At 46.2% G+C, this 20,704-nt stretch overlaps 1 protein-coding gene across 3 annotated transcripts in view; it reads left to right on the forward strand.

Annotated features, from left to right (window-relative positions):
* The window catches only part of mapkbp1 (mitogen-activated protein kinase binding protein 1), a 31,704-nt gene that overhangs the window by 869 nt on the left and 10,131 nt on the right, over nt 1–20,704 (forward strand). For 2 of the 3 annotated variants that reach the window (XM_026151241.1, XM_026151242.1), the window contains exons 2-19: nt 1,189–1,280; nt 11,134–11,196; nt 11,281–11,338; nt 11,426–11,596; nt 11,683–11,820; nt 11,899–12,081; nt 12,181–12,198; nt 12,685–12,845; nt 13,119–13,317; nt 14,651–14,797; nt 14,871–15,076; nt 15,157–15,248; nt 17,425–17,550; nt 17,649–17,719; nt 17,948–18,069; nt 18,949–19,024; nt 19,104–19,215; nt 19,364–19,427. In XM_026151241.1, the coding sequence (XP_026007026.1) occupies nt 1,189–1,280; nt 11,134–11,196; nt 11,281–11,338; nt 11,426–11,596; nt 11,683–11,820; nt 11,899–12,081; nt 12,181–12,198; nt 12,685–12,845; nt 13,119–13,317; nt 14,651–14,797; nt 14,871–15,076; nt 15,157–15,248; nt 17,425–17,550; nt 17,649–17,719; nt 17,948–18,069; nt 18,949–19,024; nt 19,104–19,215; nt 19,364–19,427 (2,099 nt within the window). The remainder of the gene's footprint in view (nt 1–1,188; nt 1,281–11,133; nt 11,197–11,280; nt 11,339–11,425; nt 11,597–11,682; nt 11,821–11,898; nt 12,082–12,180; nt 12,199–12,684; nt 12,846–13,118; nt 13,318–14,650; nt 14,798–14,870; nt 15,077–15,156; nt 15,249–17,424; nt 17,551–17,648; nt 17,720–17,947; nt 18,070–18,948; nt 19,025–19,103; nt 19,216–19,363; nt 19,428–20,704) is intronic. The other variant, XM_026151243.1, reaches the window with a different exon arrangement.

A 20,704-nucleotide genomic window follows, 5' to 3' on the forward strand; every position in this document is an offset into this window, starting at 1 on the left:
TGTGCCTGCTGATTTACTGGGACACGCCCCACCTGTTCTGGTCATGTTGTGGGAACGCATACTTGTTCACACAACTGCATTGTGGGGACTTTGCCGTTTGTCCCCATTGAAATTGAAATGGAGAGCAGAGACTCAGCAGTGAGGCTGTTTGTGCTCCTTGGAGACGATCTTTGTTATGGGGACATTGCAGCCCAGTTTGGGCTTCACATTAGAATCATGTCGTGTTAATGCAGTGGTGTCCAGGCTGAGCTCAGCGGCCCTTTCAGAGGCTTATTAGTGTCAGCAGTAAAGTTTACTGGATGGATACACGCACATCCATGGCGTTTAATGGAAGACTAAAAGTTTCTGAGCACAGGCAGGAGTGAGAAGCAGTTGTAGATAAACTGAAATTACACATTAAAACAATATGAGCTCAAACCGAAAGACCGTGGCACCTTTGAGCCACTCGGATGCGAGCCTTTCCTGTCGGCAAGCTCGTCACGTCTCTGACGACTGACGCAGCGTCTCACTGTTCCTGAGTAGTTTCTCCTGAATCGCCATTCAGAGGCAAAGAAAATCACTTGCTACTTGCCCGGCGAGCGGCGTCCTGCAGACTCGCCTGATGATTCATCCTCGTGGTTTCTTTTAATCTGATTGGACGGTTTGGAGGAAAGCGTTCGTGCTGAGCTGAGAGGGCCAAAAACTGTGAAATCATGAATAGAGTTTGGTGCAGGGGGAGGGGAGTCATGTGAGGAGGACACACACACACACACACACTCTCTCTCTCTCTCTCTGTGCTGTTAGTTTAGCATCTGGCCGCTCAGCAGTCAGACTGAGCAGCAGGACATTTTCTGGCAGCATGGAGGCAGAAGTAAGTGTGTGTGTGTGTGTGAGAGAGAGAGAGAGAGACTCGGTCTCTGTGCGTTGACGCTGGCGCTCCTCTCTGACCTCTGACCTGCCTAATTTCAGTCTGTCAGTGATCAGTGATCTGATCAATAATCTGATCACTGAAGGCTCTCTGCAGAGCAGTGCTGCTTTTGTTGTGAACAGAAACAGCTTTGTGTGTGTCCCAAAGCATCATGTGAGCTGTAGTGTTTAAATCAGCAGGTGGGGCCTGCCGCTCGCGGCGCTGTCACTCCTGTGAAAGAAAGATCAACACGAACACATTCGCAGGAGTTAACCTGTCACGTTCTGGCCTTTGCCCTTCAGGTGACCTTGGAGAAGGTTCTGGGAATCACAGCACCGGGGAACCGAGCGCTGGCCTGTGACCCCCGGAGTGGACTGGTGGCGTATCCAGCAGGGTGAGAGAGCACTGAGGGCTAATGGGAAAACGGTGACTTTAGTTATGCCAAATTTGGGTTTTTTTCTGTCACAGCTGATGATGATGAAATGATATGATGATGGTAGTCATGGCGATGGCTGACCTGACGAAGATGAGGTCATATACAATAGAAAAGAATAGAATAGCGCTTTAAGCCCTCGGAGAGGTACCCTCGGGAAAACTGTTCACGTGTGTTTTTTTTACCGGGTTGATGTCGTCCATCCTCCACCCCTCCTGCCACTCCTCCACGTCTCTCCGAGTTGTACAGTTGGCTGTCTCGAGGTACAAAGGAAGAGGCTCCTGCTCCTGAGGAGGAGGAGGAGCCAGCCTGATCAGGCTGTTAGGCTGTTCCTCCAGCTGGTGTTACTGGTGTGTTTCAAATGACTCCTTCATAATAAATACAAGCATCACACTGCTTATTCTTATTGCGTATTTATGAACGTTTATCAAACATGATGTAAAAATCTACATTTGAAAATATTCAGTCAGCCATCAAAAACAAATGTGACTGAAAATAACACGACAGCTGAGAAAAGCAGATGCACTTCGTTTCCGTTGTTCCTGCTCCAGGTGCAGGAGTCACGTTTATGAGTGACGGATGGTGCTGCCTCCGCCTCCTGGCCCCGGATAAACGGAAGAAGATGGATGTTATTATCTATCTGTCTTACTCAGGAAGCCTACAGTGGCTGAGTCTCAGGGACTAAACTCCTTCAGCTCATTTTTGTAGCACGATTTTATTTCATAAACATATTTATTCACGAAGATTAAGGATGCAGGAATTCCCGTCATTTAAACACAGGCGCAAACACTGAAGCCTAGACCGGAGTCATTTTCCAAAATTCATCAACAGTGCTGCACGCCACCAACAACTCCACATTTAGTACCTGCCTGCAGCTCCACAGGACTCCACCCAGCAGCACCTGTCATAAACTCTTCATGTTCTGTGTCATGATTTACTTTTCCTGCCACATGTGCCACAAACCACCTCGGCTGCTTACGATCACATATTATCAAATGTCAGTCAGCTCAGGTGAGCCGTGGCGCATCTATGCAGCCTTATGTTGCATATCATTGTGACAGGTGGAAGAAGTATTTTTCACAATAAATAAGTTACTTTATGCTGTGTTCCTCTTAACGATTAAATTCAAATTCACCCCAAATTACTAAAATGCTGATATTTCAATAAGAGCATCGATTCTAGAACGTAAATATCTGACATCGTCCATGATGTTCAGCAGCATGAGTCCAGCTTCTCCAGCCCAGACTCCTGTTTGGATGTACTGCCCTGTGGTGCAGCAGTGCTGCCACCCAGACTGGAGCTGCCGCCCAGACTGGATGTCCTGGTCTCTGTGAGGCAGCTGCCAGTCCGGGTCACCGGGTAGGGTCCAGGAGGAGGATCCTGACTGTGCTGCTTTCTTATCGAGGTGAAACAGGTGGAGGATAGCATCCTCGACTCCAACATTTGCCCGATAGCCAAATTCTTGGGGTGGGCATGCTTAACCTGCGCCCCGAGGACGATCCACTGCACAGGAAGTGTGTGATAACAGGAAGAGGCCTGATGCTGCAGCATCAGCTAGGCTCTGAGTCGTTACCACGGCGTGAGCAGACACACAGAAGAAACAGTCAGTTTGAGATGATCCAGATGATCCTCAGGTGAAACGATCCACTAGCGCAGTGAGGTCATTAACACACGTTTAACAGCTGCTGAGACACGAACAGACTAAAGGAGGCGGTCAGTGTGAGGGGAGAGCTCTGAAAACACTTTTATCATCATCATCATCATTATTGCTTGTTGTTATAGATGGCAGATCTTAGAAGCAGACACAGCGTTCACACTGAAGCGAGCTCACATGTTTATCTGCACTCAGTAAACTGCAGTAAGGTTAACGTGTTCATCCAGATCCTTCTCAGGGGGGTGGAGCCTATCCCAGAAACAACAGTCTCAGCATGTGATTGGATAGTGGGAAGTCTCATCTCAATCTGTGACTTAGCCGATGACATGCACACTAACTCATTTTAGGATTTAGACGTATGTCTGAAACCACGATCAGAAGACCTCGGCAGACGGCGATGAGCCTGTACAAGTGGGTGGAGCTGAGCAGCGGCGACGCCGTGTGAAACAAAACAGAGACGCATTTTAGTCACAAAAGAACCCAGAAAAACTTCCTTTATGAGAACAATCACAGGTCAGAGGTCACGGTGCTCTGTGAGTCGGAGTCCAGAGGAATGATGGGAATGTCACCGGGGGTCTGGGAAGGCGTCCAGTTTCCAGGATTTTATGCTGTGCAATCAGCCGCAGGCACGGGAGGAGGGGCTGCTGATTGGTCCATTTGTGTGGAGCTGCGCTTTCAGGTCACGGCTGACGAAGCGCCGTTTAAACACAGTGACAGGAAGTGGGTCAGTGCAGCGGCGGCGTGAATATGGGTTAATGTGAGGGAGTGCATGAAGGCCGGCGGCACTACAGAAGAAGAACACGCAGTTTGATTCTCTGCATCCACAGTACTGTGTTACTGCAGCTTGTACTGCGTTACTGCAGCTTGTACTGTGTTACTGCAGAATGTACTGTGTTACTGCAGAATGTACTGCGTTACTGTAGCTTGTACTGTGTTACTGCAGAATGTACTGTGTTACTGCAGAATATACTGTGTTACTGCAGAATGTACTGCTTTACTGCAGAATGTACTGCGTTATTGCAGAATATACTGCGTTACTGCAGCTTGTACTGTGTTACTGCAGAATGTACTGTTACTGCAGAATGTACTGTGTTACTGCAGAATATACTGTGTTACTGCAGAATGTACTGTGTTACTGCAGCTTGTACTGTGTTACTGCAGAATGTACTGTTACTGCAGAATGTACTGTGTTACTGCAGAATATACTGTGTTACTGCAGAATGTACTGTGTTACTGCAGAATGTACTGCGTTACTGCAGAAATTACTGCGTTACTGCAGCTTGTACTGCGTTACTGCAGCTTGTACTGCGTTACTGCAGCTTGTACTGTGTTACTGCAGAAATTACTGCATTACTGCAGAATGTACTGCGTTACTGCTCGCCCACGTACGTCTACTGATTAAACCCAGTTGCTTGGTGCTGTGTGTGGGCTTGACCACGGTGCCACGGCTAACAGCTACACAGCTAACGAGTACACGAAGGCTAAAAAATGTCCATCAGCATCTCCCGTGAACCTCCTACATGTTTCCATGACGATAAACTAAATAAACGCTCTCTGCCGCATCAAGCGCTGCCACCATCAGGCCACACTGAGAACTGCAGCAGCTTCACTGAGGTTTAACTGTCTTTATGTCCTCCTCTATCTGTGAAGGAGGCGCAGTCGACTCTGTGTGTGTGTGTGTGTGTGTGTGTGTGTGTGCGCGTGCGTGTGTGTGTGTGTGCGTGTGTGTGTGAGAGGAAGACTGTAACTGGCTGCTGATTCAGCGGCTTCCAGACGAACAGTCAGCAGCACGACATGTTTATCTGCACACACACACACACACACACACACACACACACACACACTCACTCACTAGCAGGTCCGGATCCGCCTCAGCAACAAAGCTGTTTTGCTTTGATGAACTGATCCGACCAATAAGGCGTCAGCGGGTAGTTGTTCGTGGCTGCTCCTTTAATCTGCTGCAGGCTTCACAGCTGATCTCACACACACACAGACTCACACACAGACAGACACATGTATAATCCCTGTGTGTGTGTGAGTCATCTAGCTGTGTGTGTGTGTGAGCTCTCCTGGCTCTGTGTTACAGCTCACTCGTTGATCTCAGGTCTGTTTCAGAGCAGCCGTCTGCACGTGCTCATTGGCTCTCTGTGGGTTCCACAGTGACTCTACCTGCCGCTGACGTCCGCTGCACCCTGGTGACCTCTTCAGGGTCAAGTTTAGGTGAACATGGAGCTTTTTATAAACACGGGTGACGTGTTTGGAAGCATGAGGTCCTGATGGGGTCTCTGTGGATCTGCTGGATGAAGGCTGAGCTCGGACGCACACAGTCACCAAACAGACGCACATTAGAGCTGCTCTGTTTTACAGGGGAGGTCAGGCAGGTCCACACTGCCTTCGTGTCCTGTGGGAGAATTGAGTGCTCTGCAGTGTGACTGCAGGTGTGTGACCCACATCCATGAGTTTCATTTACAGAGTGTGTGTGTGAACGCTAAGGGTGGTGTGTGCGTGAGGGCGTGTTTATGGATGTCAAGTCTGCACAGCAGGTCTGACCGCCATCTTTAAACCTTCTCTGAAGCCATGCTGACACAGTCCTGTGTGTGAGCTGTGGGCAACCGCTCCCACACAGGTACCATCCAATCGGAAGAAGAGCTGTTCACATGTGAGCTCTTCACACAGGTGTGCCCTGAACACAAACCGCACAGACAAAAGTGTTTTCAGTGAACGCAGACAGAAGCTCAGACGGCTGACAGAGGGGGCGTGAGTGAGGGGAGGAGAATCAAACCTGCTGTTGCAGGTAACCGTGCACGGTAAAATTGATGCTTCTGAGTAACCACAGGTGCAGGGGGGGGGGGCACTGAGTCTCATTTATTTAACATGAACATAAAGAGAACCACGGCGGAGGGGTTGACATAAACAATGGTCTGAGATAGTCACAGGGAGGAAACACCTGCACAGGTGTCTCAGGACTTGTACCGCCCACTTACTGCAGCACGCTGACCATCTCTGTTCATCAGCTGACAGGAAACAAAGCTGTTTACAGCAGGTGTGGTTTCCATGGCTACCTGTTCACAGGTTGTAGTAGTCTCCTCAGGATCATTGGCTGTATCCCAATTCAGGGTCTGCAGCCTCAACGGTCCTCAAGGGCCGCGTACTCAAAGACCGCTGAGGCCGGAAGTGCGAGGCTTGTGAAATGGGACGGTCTAGCCTCCGTCGCGCTGCCCAGGTTGCCTAGCAACTATGATAGCTGGAAACGTGTGGTTGACAGAAATGAACGAGAACACATTTTGTTCGTTTGTTTGTTTCTACGTGAGCTTTGTGTGATTTAATAAGTATCTGAGGCTGAGACCACAAGACTGTAAATCATGATTGTTGGGCTTCATTTCTGTACTGAACAGTCATTTAAGATTAGCTAGTACATAACAATTAGCTGATGTCGTTCATGAGACTAAAGTCAGTGTAAATATGAGATGGCCAATATTATAGTTATTATATTAAATCATTATTAGTTATTACAGCAGTGAGTTTGAACTCTGTGTCAAATACTGAGCTTCAGTAAAGATTTAAGTTGCAGTTATTTATATTTCCTGTCACCTTAAATCTTCACTCAAAGACACTCAAGTATCTTTGACAGTGTATCTATAGATGTATTATATATATAAGAGACAAATGTCGTTCCTTCAGTATGCTGGCATTACTAAATTTGGCTCAATGCTTACATACATGTGTAAAAAGGAAATGTACGAGCTGTGATAACTGTGTCTGATAGAATGAAGAGTAGACTGATGTATGAAATATTCCTTTATTGGGTGAGAAAATCAGACCATGTCATAACTGCTTTAAGTCACACAGAATAGATATCAGAGCCTTAAACAGGCTGACTTCTGCTAAATGGGTCAAACTGGGCAGAAAGTCTACAAACACATAACATCCTTACAGAATATGATGTAACACTATAGATCAACTTAGCTCAGAATATATAAAGCATATAAACAATTACAGCAATATGATGCAACACACACAGCAGTGCTACTAATCCAAAATACTCAAAGCTTCATAGAACTGAAACAAACATTTATTTTTAGCTCCATTCTGCTGCTGATACATACTTTAGGTTTCTGAACATTAAACTTGTTGCTGCCTTTCATAGTGTGTAACTTGAAGGCCCTGAGTACTTTCTCCCACACTGAAAACACTGGAATGATCAAATTATTTGAACATTACCTAATAAGACTGATTCAGGACAGACAATTAGTTATTCTAAACTTTCCTAGCAGTCCTTCACAAACAGGGAACAGTCTGTCTATTCTCTCCATCTGTCAGCTGCTGCTGGCTCTTCCTCCTCCTCTTCCTCACACACTGCTGAGTTTTTCCTGGTGTATCATCAGGGGTGCAAAGCCTCACAGATGATGTGCAGCAGTGGGTCCCTCAGTCTGTCCTCACTCTGGACACTTGCAGTTGTCACACATGGAAATCAAATGTGTGATAAGCTGCAGGATTCAAACACAAGTGTGACTTATAAACACATGTTCATACTTTTATTCCACAATCAGAGAGAAAGAAACAGAGAGAGAGTGCAGGACAGACAGACAGGTGACAGTCTCAGGTGTATACACTGCTACACAACAGCACCAGAGAAGGAGGATTTAGTGTTTGTGTCATTATGAGTGCTAAACAAGAAGAGTTCCCAGATGGTACAGTAGACACATGTGTGACTGCTGTGATTAAAGCATCTTTCTTTCAGCTTAACGAGTGAACCGTCAGCTCGTTCAAACACACGTTAAAGTCCGTTTGGCTCGACACCACCGAACAGAGGCAGCAATATAACATAGCTAACATTAACAGTGCAGTGAATCCTGCTTGTGCCGTGATATTCAGGACTGCAAACCGAGCAGCATCACTGACTTTCAGCTTGTTGTGTTTGTGGATATATGACTGACTTTAATTATCCACATTCTCTGTAAGATTAAGGTCGACTATTGTATTATTATATTTTAATAGCTTTAAAAGCAAGTAAAAGCTGAACGTACAACCATCACTAATGGCAAATAACTTTGCCGACATGTGGCCAACAGTAATGTTTTAATGTTCCTCATTATTAAACATTTTCACATAAATAAGTGACATAATATTCACTACTTACTTTTGAAAGTTTACTCTTCGGCTGCTCCGCTTCTGCCGTCTGCGGCAAAATTATCCACACCGACTGCCGCGCTATGAATTGTGGGATATATGGGACCGCGAAGTCTACGCCGCCACATCCTTAAAATTCAGGGAAATGAAGGACGCATTTGAGGGCCGCATTTCGAGTAGCCTTTGAATTGGGACAGCTTTCGGCGCGCCACTGTGCCTTAAACCCTGGATTGGGATGCAGCCATAAACTGCTTATTGTTTCAGGGTTTTTAATCTCCCAGAATGCTCTGCTCCTTCTTCTTCTTGGTGAATTTTGCTTTAGAAACAGAATCGACGTGGGATTGTTGCTTGTGCCTGACTCCGTCTGCAGCTTCCTGCTAACGCTTGAAGTGGGGAAACTTGGGAGGTTTTTACTTTGAAAACCTGGCATTGCTGAGCATCCTGTTTATTTTATAAAATTAAGTCTGACCTTTTGTTTTGCAAAATTCACATATTTAAGGCATGTTGGTAACAGCCAATAGCTAACTGAAAGCTTTTATTTTGAAACTGTGAGATTTTCCTCCATCTCCAAAAGTTGATTCTGTTCATCTGGATGTTTTCAGTGGGAGAAACGTTTCGTCACTCATCCAGGTGACTTCTTCAGTCTCAGCTGACTGCAGGTTTCCACAATCTTATAAACAGGACATTTGCATAATGACATTGTTCCTTCAGTGGGCTGGTTTCAATAGTTCATCCTATTGCCCCATCCTCGGGCAATCTGGTCATTAAGTCTGATGTCACTAGCCGTGTCTTGGCCTAAACTCCGCTGCAGGTCCATATATCAAACGATCACTATGGCAGTGGTCCCCAACCTTTTTTGCGCCACGGACCGGTTTATGCCCGACAATATTTTCACGGACCGGCCTTTAAGGTGTCGCGGATAAATACAACAAAATAAAACTAGTACCGGTACCGAAAAAAAGAAGATTTATTCATAACACACGTGAAAAGACCAAGGAAAGCCGAGTAAACGATAAAAATGATAACAAAATAACGCTGAAAACCGATAAAAACCCTGAAAACTATACATTTCACACCTGAGCCTCAACTCTCGCAGCCCGGTACCAAACAACTCACAGACCGGTACCGGTCCGAGGCCCGGGGGTTGGGGACTGCTGCACTATGGTATTATGAGAGTTGAAAAACTGTCTAAATCCTTTCATCTTTAATAAAATGATCAGCGTTCTGCTCTACCAGGTGTAACAATTGAGTTTAACATCCAGGCATCAATGAAAACGGAATTTATGACATTTAACGGAGTTAGAAGTTAGCAGGAAGTTAGCTCACTAGCTTCTATCTAACTACAATATAGCATGTCCTGACTGCGGGGTTTTGGAAACAAATTCAAACGTACAGCTCTGCTATCACTTCCAACATAAATGAAGACAGAAAACTAAACAGCAGTGACGTTTGTAGGGTTACTGAAGTTAGGCTAGCTGGTATATAATGATGTGCTATGTGACCGCTAGCGACACAGCTATGTTAGCATAATATAAACAAGCTAACTTTTTTTCCACTCGATAAAAGTTAACGTGAGTGTTCTCGGTGGTCAGGAACAAATGTAATCGCATGGCAGGATGCTGTAAAAGGACCAAACTTCAGCCAGGAGAACAACTGAGATAATCCATCCACAATACGAGGTTAGTCATTCATATACTGCTGCATGGGCTGGGCTGTAGTTACATCCTAAGGTTTTAAAAACTGAGCTTAAATAAATGATTAGCGGTAATAAAAGCCGAGGGAGGTCAACGGTGATCACTGACTGTTTTAGGAGCTTTTTGAGATTAAATAGAAGAAAATACATAACATTAAACATGTTAACAACACAAAAGCCATATTAAACGCAGACTACTTTAGGCCCGGAAGTAGGATTCGTCACGTCATCACTTAACAATCGGATTGAAGGAAAACCGTCCCAGGTCTTTTATTTTGGAAACCAGACAACTTTCTCTGCCTTCCTGTTAGGGCTGCCACGATTAGTCGACTAGTCACGACTAATTTAATAGTCGACGCATCGTTTGAAGCTTTGTAAGAACCTGAAAGACGCAGGAATAAGTAGTAGGATTTAAGAGTGTAATAACGGACTGAAACAGAAGATGGCAGCACTGCATGTACAAGGATGCCAGCTGCCGTTAAACCCCGAAGAAGAAGAAGAAGCTGTGTCCCAGAATTCATAGCGCAGCCCAGCTCAGTTTCCAACAATGGCGGCAGCTAATTAGTTTTAATATTACTCTTATTATTCTTTCTGGGTCACAAAATAAACGTTTAACATATTTTCAGGTGAGAATGTAGCTGTGTAAACCTCAAATATCTGCTCAATTTGTCAAGACACCACATATTTTCAAAAGCGCTCCGATGTTTTCGGAGACGTCTGTTACCCACTAGCTCGATAGCTAGCCGGGGGCAAGGCTCACTAGAGCCGTGAGAACACCGGACTCCCAGCAAATCGTTTTCAAACCCACCGCCGTCTTTCACTATTCAGGTTAAACATGATATATAAGTCACTTAGATAACTTAAAAATGTTATTGTTTGGCTTTATTTAGTATTTTATTTGTTCCTGAGTAAATCGGTTTGGCTGAGATTAAAGTTATAGTTTTTACACAGCTGAATAAACAGCTGATTATCAGAAGTGTGAGATGCTCCAGAATTTACTCCGGTGTCCTGTTATACTTTAGATAGCAAGGAGTTTATTAAACTTCACCGAAACAATCTGCAAATTTCATTAAAATTTAATAAACTATCATCTTGTCTTTATTTTTAGTTAGCACAGACCTTAAACACTTAAAGCTGTAAGCTAATAATAGTTATATAAGAGCAGATGCTACTGGTGCAATAAGCTGTACGTTTTACATCCAATGAATGATGATCTGATTAGTCGACTAATCGCAAAAATAATCGGTGACTAGTCGACTATTAAAATAATCGTTTGTGGCAGCCCTACTTCCTGTGAATGAGTGTTTTGATCATGTTACCTGGCCGTGTCATTGCAGGTGTGTGGTCGTGCTGCTGAATCCACGGAAGAACAAACAGCATCACATCTTCAACAGCTCCAGGTAAGACTCCAGCAGCCAATCAGATCACACTTCTTGTCTGCTTCTGTAAGGAAAACATGGAATAAAGACCGTTTCCTGTTACAGGAAGGCAATCACGACGCTGGCATTTTCGCCGGACGGGAAGTATGTGGTCACAGGAGAGGTAAGCATGCCACGACAGCGCTCAGGTGTTCACCTGGTGCCTCAGGTGAGAGATGATGCTTATTTTTTTCCTTCTTGTCTTCCACAGAGTGGTCACATGCCGGCAGTCCGGGTCTGGGAGGTATCAGAGTGCATTCAGGTGTGCGAGCTGCAGGAACATAAATATGGCATTGCGTGCGTGGCGTTCTCTCCAAATGGGAAGTACATTGTCAGCGTGGGCTACCAGCACGACATGGTGGTCAACGTATGGAACTGGAAGGTGACGGAGGCGTGGCCGAGTGCACCTGAGAGATGCCACCTGAGAAAAGGTCTTCGTGCTCACCTGCTGCTGTCTGTCCGTTTCAGAAAAACGTAGTCGTGGCGTCCAATAAGGTGTCCAGCAAAGTGACCGCCGTCTCCTTCTCGGATGACAGCTCCTACTTCGTTACCGCTGGAAACCGACACGTCAAGTTCTGGTACCTGGACCACGCCAAGACCTGCAAGGTTCCCGCGTGACCGCCCACCTAAAGATTGATTGGCTGGGACTTCCTGTGCGGTTACTGATGGTTTCTGTGTCTGCAGGTGAACGCCACCGTGCCCTTGCTCGGGCGCTCGGGACTGCTCGGCGAGCTGAGGAATAACTTCTTCAGTGATGTGGCGTGTGGGCGGGGCAGACAAGCCGCCTCCACCTTCTGCATCACCTCCTCCGGCCTGCTGTGCGAGTTCAACGACCGGCGGCTCCTCGACAAGTGGGTGGAGTTAAGGGTGAGTGCGTGCGGCCTGATAGCAGGCGTCTACACAGTGGTCGCGTGATGTCACTGTTTCTGCTCTAATGCTCTGCTTCCTCCTCTGCTTCCTGCGCAGAGGGTCGACTCTGTCGCCGTAAGTCCTCGTCCCACCTCAGCCCGCCGCGAATACATCCCACACACACACGCCGCCACCAAACGTGTTTACGTTGTTTCATTTCAAACTCTGCCCTTCACCACAGCTCCTCCCACCACAGCAGCTGACTGTGTGACATCATTATTAATCACAATGTTCATTTGCTATCGATCCTCTCTGACACGGCGCCGTGGCGGCTGAATGGCGAGGAGCGATTTTTACAGCAGTAAAACGTTTCTGGTGACAAAGATCAGACACACCCACTCCCTTCATCTCACCCTCATTGGTCAATTTCAAACGAGGTCCACGTTTAACTACCTCATGGCTGTAACATCACCACACCCACTCTGGCACGTTACCCTCTCCATCGCAGCACCGTCCTGCACTGCAGTAGTATCAGCACTTTAGCGTTAGTACTGCAGTATTACTGCATTCTGTCACAGCTCAGGTGGAGGTGCGTGTACTTACCTGTCCGTGTGTCCTCAGACGTCTCAGGCCACCTGTCTGTGTGTCACTGATGACTTCATCTTCTGTGGCTGCTCCGATGGGACGGTTCGAGCCTTCAGCCCCGCCAACCTGCACTTCCTGTGCACCCTGCCCCGGCCACACTGCCTTGGCGTTGATGTCGCCAGTATGGTGGAAGCCAGGTAACACACACCTGTACCTTATTTTACTACAGCTTACTGTAGTCGGTATGTAGCCCCACTATAGTGCACGTTAGCCCGTAGTAGTCGTCACTGAGAATGCCGTCGCCATGTTTAGCTGACAAACACGTGTCAGAGGTCACATGGCGCCAGTCTGCACATCTTTGTTTAAACACAGAACAGGAAACCTGGTTTTTACTTAGAGCTCAGCTGATCGTGGAAACAGTTTCCATGGAAACCGCAGCTCTCATTGTTCTTCCTCTTTGTCTTCGTCAGTCAGCTGTTCTCCTGCAGGCCGGAGTCTCGTTACCCAGACACCGTGGCAGTGACCTACGACCCCGCCAATCGCTGGCTGTCATGTGTCTACAACGACCACAGCGTTTATGTTTGGGATATCCGCGATCTCCGTGACCCCCGCAAGGCGGGAAAACTTTACTCCGCCCTCTATCACTCATCCTGTGTGTGGAGCCTGGAGGTCAGTGTGCTGGTTTTACTGATGTAATGGGGCCTTGCTCATACATTGAAACCGTGGGGGCGTAACAGTGTGTCATCGATGTCTGTGTTTGTGAGGATATTTTGTGTGGTTAAACCTGTTGTTACTGACCTTGGTTTTAAGTTGGACAGTGATTTTAAATTGGACAACCAAATCAGAGCAGTGGTGAAGTCCAGTTTTTATCATTTAAGGCGACTGGCAAGAGTAAAATCTTTTCTTTCGAGGCAGCACCTTGAAACAGTGATCCATGCTTTCATTTCTTCTCGCCTGGACGACTGTAACTCACTTTATGTGGGGGTCAGTCAGTTGTTGCTCTCACGTCTGCAGCTGGTTCAAAATGCGGCTGCACGAATCCTAACAGGAACTCGAAAAAGAGAGCATATAACCCCCGTGCTAGCCTCTCTGCACTGGCTGCCTGTGTCTTTTAGAGTTCATTTTAAAATTCTTATGTTTGTTTTTAAATGCCTTCGCAGTCTTGCCCCGCCCTACCTATTTGAGCTTCTTCATCCCCACACACCCTGTCGGTCTCTCAGGTCAGCTGACCAGCTGCTCCTGGAGGTACCGAGATCCAGGAGGAAGCTCAGAGGGGGCGGGGCCTTCTCTATCGTGGCTCCTAAATTATGGAATAATTTGCCCTTGCACGTTAGAGAGGCCCCTTCACTGTCCACTTTTAAATCACGTCTTAAAACCCACTTTTATTCCTTGGCTTTTAACCTCAGTGAGACTTAGTTTCTCTTTTAATTGAAGTAGTTATTTAATTAATGATTTCACTCTTCTTTTATTTGGTTTTTACTTATATCTCATGTAATTTTATTTTACAGTTCCAATGTACAGCACTTTGTGTCAGCTGTGGTTGTTTTAAAGTGCTTTATAAATAAAGTTGATGATGATGATGGTTCTCAGACCGTCAGCAGGTCAGACTCGGCTACTCGTTGTGTAGTTTTGTGTCGGACGTGTTCATACTGCCAAACAAAGCTAACGAGTGTGCTACCTCACAAACAGAGCACAGCCTGGCCTCGGTCACGCCCTCCCGACAGGTTAAAGTTTATAGACGTGTGTCGTGAAGCTCAGCGTCTGAGGGGAAACGGGTACAGGTGTGGTGCACAGGTGTGAGCTCTAACCTCGGTAAAATTTTACTCTCCAACCACACTCTGAGCTCTGTGAGTAAATCATCCACCAGGCGGGGATTACTCTGCCTCCAGCTGTGCCGCCTCCACCCAACAGCAGGACCCAGAGTTTGGACAGTAATCCAAACTCTGGATTACTGTGTGTACAAAGTCTGCTAACCTGTGTCTCACCTGTCACTGTTGTGCAGATGTACCCCGAGGGTGGAGGAGAAAAAGGAGGAGGTGGTAAAACGTGCCTTCCCCGCGGCTCCTTCCTGTCCTGCTCCTCAGATAACACCATCCGACTGTGGAGCATTGACGGGCACAGCGCCCTCCACAGGAACATCCTGAGCAACGTAGGACAGCACGCACCTGCACATCGTACACCTACACCTGTGCTACACTGACCTATGGCCTCTGTCCCCGCAGGACCTGCAGAAGGTCGTGTACGTGGACGACAACGTAACTGGCCTCCTGGACACGGAGAGCGTCAGCATTGCTGCGGGTACGGAGAAGGCGGGGTCATCGGTGACAGAGGGGCAGCAGGTGGACCAGAGCAGAGCGGGCATTAGGACCCTGAGAGTCAGCCCCGATGGACATCACCTGGCCTCTGGAGATCGCACAGGGATCCTCAGGTGAGTGGAGGTGGGCAGGTCGCCACGGAAAAGGTGCGTGTGCGTTGGTGTGACGTTGGTGTGACGTCGATGTGTTTTAGGATCCACGACCTAGACGGCATGGCGGAAATTCTGAACGTTCAGGCTCACGACTCCGACATCCTCTGCCTCGAGTTCTCCAAACCGGACACAGGTGAGAAACCATCCCAGACCAGTGCGGGAACACAACGCAGCGCTGGAAACAGTTCAGTTTTTGAAGACAGTTTAAATATATCCTAAAGAAAAGATATAAATACTTTAAAGATATTTTCACTCTGTGAAACTAACGCTGTGCTATAAACCCAACATCCGTTTTTATTCCCTGATGGAAAACTAAAATATTCCATCACCGCTCTTATTTTGAAATGGGTTTTATTCATAGCTTTATTGTAAAAAATGTTCTCCTCATGCTAATGAAGCCTTGAATGTACAGCCAACGATTACTGAAAGGACCCCTTAAAGAAGGGGTTCCAACTCCAGGCCTCGAGGGCCGGTGTCCTGCAGGTTTTAGATCTCACCCTGGGTCAACACACCTGAGTCCAGCCTCTGGACACGAGGTCATTCAGCCATTTAAATCAGCTGTGCTGAATCAGGGACGCGTCTGCAGGACACCGGCACTCGAGGCCTGGAGATGGAGATGGACACCCCTGCCATAAAGGGAGGAAACGTAGACGCTTACGATACCTGACATTATCCCCGCCCCTCCCCCTGCTGGTTTGACTTGATTTTGAAGGTCAGAGCTCAGTCTTACAGATTAGTTGTCCTCTGACTCGAGGTCCTTTGTTTCTCTTCCTCTTGGAAAACAAAAAGCTCGTCCTTTTTGCTGAGTCGACATCTCTTTACAGGAAGTGATGCCACTGGAGCTTGTTAAATTGGTATGTGTGTAATTATGTGTTTCTGTGGTTGTGAGTGTTCCTTTCTGACTTACAGCCGGCTCCGTCTGTGGTTTTCAGTCATTTTGGACCGTTGGTGTCCCTGCAGAGAGAATTTCCTGTGTTCCACCACATAAACCTGCAACATCCAACTAGCAAGACTGACCTCAGATTTTCAAAATAAAAGTACTTGTGTTTCTGTAAATTGGCCCTTATTTTCAGGACGCGTAAAAGTGAGGTCATTTTGCTGTGTGTTTGGTTTTACACCATTTTCTGTTTTGTGTGAAAGGACGCTCTAAAGTTATAAAGAGAGTGGGAGAGTTTTATCTGTGAGAAGAGCTGCTGACATAAGCTAATGTAGTTAAAGTCAGCCGTGTGCTTCCATGATTTACACCCACACGGTGCTCGTTATAACTGACTTTACCATCGCGAACGGCTAAAAGCAGACGCTAACGTGGTGCAGTGGTGGCTGGGCCGCAGCGTATGCGTTATTTTTGTGCCACTATTCTGAGCGCATGTAAAAAAAAAAATTTGCAGGTGCACACACGTACACACACAATGTGTTGCTCGCGCTCTCAACATTTCTGCCCGTGTGCGCTCAACTCTTTCTCTACACCGTTATATTTGTGCCACAAAACCAGCCAATCACAGACTTGGATGCAAAAAAATCTGAGAAAATCAAAACAAAAGGGTTGAGCACGCACAGGCAGAAATGTTGAGAGCGCGAGCAACACATTGCGAGCAGGCGCAAATGCAAAAACTGAGCGAGAGGGGCTGCTGTTGTGTGTGTGTGTGTGTGTGTGTGTGTGTGTGTGTGTGTGTGTGTGTGTGTGTGTGTGTGTGTGTGTGTGTGTATAATAGCAAACACTGAAATACAGTTTTTGCACGCAGCAATGAATTTTATTCACTCAAATTCTTTTCTTTGCTGAAAATAAATTTCTCCTCAAAATGCAACACTTGCACCTGCAAACTTTTTTTTACGTGCACTCAGAATAGTGGCACAAAAATAACGCCATAGCAGCGCCATGCTGGCCTTCAGACATGTCTTCATCCTCCTCCAGAGGTTCATTAGATTATTGGAGTCACACAGATGAAGCCACAGCTGTGTGTGTGTGTGTGTGTGCGTGCACCCGCCTTGGCGGTTTGTGGGGACTCTATTTTTGACTGCAGCGAGGCATTGGGGGAGGGGGCGGGGCTCTTTTGTGCTTTGAGTCAGCTGATTACAGCAGGTCCTTTTAACACCGAGATAAATATCAGCGTGAAAATGTTCACTCAGACTTCCTATTGGCTTGTGTGATGTGATGTCAGACAAGGAGAAACGCAGGTTAGCGATAAAGGGCTAACGTTTCCCTCAGCTTTGTCTTGTAGGCGTTACGGCGATCAGACCGTTCACCGTTGTGACACTTAAGGGCGTTTAAAGAGAACGTTGGTCCAACCACATTTACGCGTCTCTCTCAGGTCTCCAGTTATTGGCCACGGCCGGCCGGGACCGTCTGATCCACGTCCTGGATGTGGGCAGAGATTACAGCCTGGTTCAGACTCTGGATGAGCACTCGTCCTCCATCACTGCCGTCAGATTTGCTGGTACTGTCTGACCTTTGACCTCTTTTACCCTCTACCCCTTGCTGCTGTAAGTTTGCTGCTAGCGTCTAACCTGTGATGTTCTTCTTCCTGTCTGTCAGCCAATGAGGGGAAGGTGAGGATGATCAGCTGCGGCGCCGATAAGAGTGTCTACTTTCGCACGGCTCAGCAGGTGAGACAGAGGCCCGTGTGAGTACACATTAGTACTTCTGAACATATTAATAGTACCTGTAGCGGAGTAATAGTACTGCTGAGTGTCGCGCTCGTGGCTCCGTCACTGATCCGAGGTCAGTTGAATGCAGTTTTCGTTCACGTGTTTCCAGGTGAAATGATGTAAAATAAACTCCTTCTGGTACTTCGTGGTCATGTGGTGCTTCCTCTTCTCTCTGCTCCTCCTCAGACAGGGGAGGGATTGGAGTTCACGCGGACGCATCACGCCGTCAGGAAGACGACGCTGTACGACATGGACGTCGAGCCGACCGGGACGTACGCAGCGGTGGGCTGTCAGGACCGCAGCATCAGGTAACGGCCGACCGATGAAAGGTTGTGACCAACTACAACTCCCATGATGCAGTCTGCCTGCAGGCGTCTAGTCAGTGATCAGCAGAAGCCGTTTCAAAGCTGGAACTGAAAAGTGACTAGCAATCAGCCAATCAGACGCTGGATGAGCCTGGACTTTAATCCACCTTTAGCTCAGATCAGTCAGATTACCCAGCAGCCAGTGGGAGTAGCAGGATTAACCACCTCCTCCTTCTCTCTGGGTTCTTTCTTCCTTCTGTATGTTTACAGCACCTTCCAAAGTATTTCACATTAAAAGCAGCAAACCCAGAGAAGCAGAAACCAAATGACTTTCACATTAAAAGCCCCACTTTTAGGGGAAAGGCTTCATGTATTGATTATCTATCAGTGGGGACGATCCGACCAGTCATGCTGCCCCCTGCACTGGTGTTTCCTGTTCCTGTGAATGGTTTTGATGGGATTAGTTCAGAGTTGACTTGTTCAACCTTCTGCAGCTCCAAACGGAAGCGTTTCTCAGCTTCGAGCTGGTTTTCTGAACATACCTGCGCGTTGTGGATGTAAACACATGAATGTGTACAAATACACACGGGTGTATCACATGTTTGTTTGGATTTAAACCTTTACTGGCGCTCCCATTCACTGCCATGCAAACTTCCGGCAGCTTCCTTCCTGCTTTAAGGTGCGTTGCTGCCACCTTATGGCTGTAAGTGTCATTACATCCAGGAAGTAGTTTTATTTTTCTGGTGAGGTCTGTGGCAGCTGGTCTCCGGTCGCTTCATCCCCTCACTTCCTGTCTGTGGATCATGTTTTTAGTTTGTAAATACTGCTGCCGATGATGATGATAATCACGATGATGGTGGAGTGCTGTGTCTCACCCTGCAGGATCTTTAACATCAGTAACGGGAAACAGAAGAAGCTCTACAAAGGCTCTCAGGGCGAAGACGGGACGCTCATTAAGGTCAGAAAGGTGTGGGTACCATGATGATGTTTCCATGGGAACAGGGACATACAATAACCGACTCCTCTTGCGTCCTCAGGTGCAGATAGACCCGTCGGGGCTCTTCATCGCCACCTCCTGCTCAGACAAGAACATTGGCATCTTCGACCTGTACTCAGGAGAGTGCGTGGCCACCATGTTCGGACACTCGGGTCAGTCGCCGTCAGTTACAGACACGATTAATGACTGCTGACAGCAGAGCCAGTTCTTTCAAAGCTTTATTTAAAACCAGAGCTTTTACACACGGCTGTGATTCCAGTAAAGTTATTTCAAATCTGGCCCTTTTTCTTCCTGTTCCAGAGATCATAACGGGGTTAAAGTTCAGCAATGACTGCAGACACCTGATCACCGTGTCAGGAGACAGGTACGCCTCACCTGAACCCCCCGCACCCACCCACAGCCCTCCACACCTTTATTAACCCTCTGGGTTTGTTCAAAATCACGACCCTTTCAGCTTGTTCGTGGCCAAAAGTGGCCACCAACAGATTAGGTCTGTAATTTTTATTATTTTTATGTTTTTTTGCCATTTTTTCTGCATAAAGCTTTTAACTAACTTCAGTTCTTGTCATAAATATAAAATAATTATTACTTTTTAACCCTTTAAACACCAGTTTGTTTGTCCACTGCGACTAGCTGGAAGACAACCTCAAATCTTGCAATTTTATATAATTGAGTTGCTACTGAAATTTCTTGTATTATTAATAGTAGAGTATGGGTCATGTAATTGATTCACATCAACACTGATTATAATGCATTGTTATTTTTGTGCATAAAAACTCCCTCTCAGCTTGTTCGTGGCCAAAAATGGCCACCCCTTGTTTACAACTACAAAATGCTATAAAATTCATATATATTAAGAAAAATTTCCACTTTTTTTTACTTGATTTTTTAGATTAGCATCAGTGCTGTTCATGAAAATCTAAATTTTATTCAAATCCGGAATTTTAACCCTTTAAATACCAGTTAGATCACATAATTGTAATGAATTAAATAGGAATAAAAGCATAAAATCCCCATTTTTTTCTAAATAATACATGCAAACTGATTTATTTTCTAACCATGGTGGAGGTTAGATGCGTAGCAATAATTAAAAGTATCAATGAGTTTTATGCATCTTTGTTTTTTTGTGCAGTGACAGAAAAACAAAAAAACTCCCTCTCAGCTTGTTCGTGGCCAAAAATGTCCACCCCCTGTTTATGTTTACAAAATGCTATAAAATTCATATATATTAAAACATTTTTCTACTTTCATTGACTTGATTTTTTAAAACCAAAATATAATTCAAATTCAGATATTATACCCTTTGAATACCAGTCAGATTATGTATTATTATAGTAAAAATAGTAATAAAGTTCACATTTTTAGCATATGAATGATGAAACCTAATATTTTTTTTTATCATCATTGCAGGTCAGTAACAGTGATTTATTTTTACTTTTTTTCTTTTTGGAGGGGGGGGGGTTGAATGGCCAAAAAGAAAATCACACATGGTGTGTTAGTGGCCAGAAAGGCAGTTTAATGACCAAATAACCACTGAAATGACCAATAAAATGATTGAACTTTATATTCCAGTGTGCTTCTGTGTGCATCTTCATTAGCAGCAGGATGTACTAGCCACAGTAGAGTGGTTTTTGTAGGCAC

This window comes from Astatotilapia calliptera, chromosome 19 (genome assembly GCF_900246225.1).
Source record: "Astatotilapia calliptera chromosome 19, fAstCal1.2, whole genome shotgun sequence".
Taxonomy (NCBI): Eukaryota; Metazoa; Chordata; class Actinopteri; order Cichliformes; family Cichlidae; genus Astatotilapia; species Astatotilapia calliptera.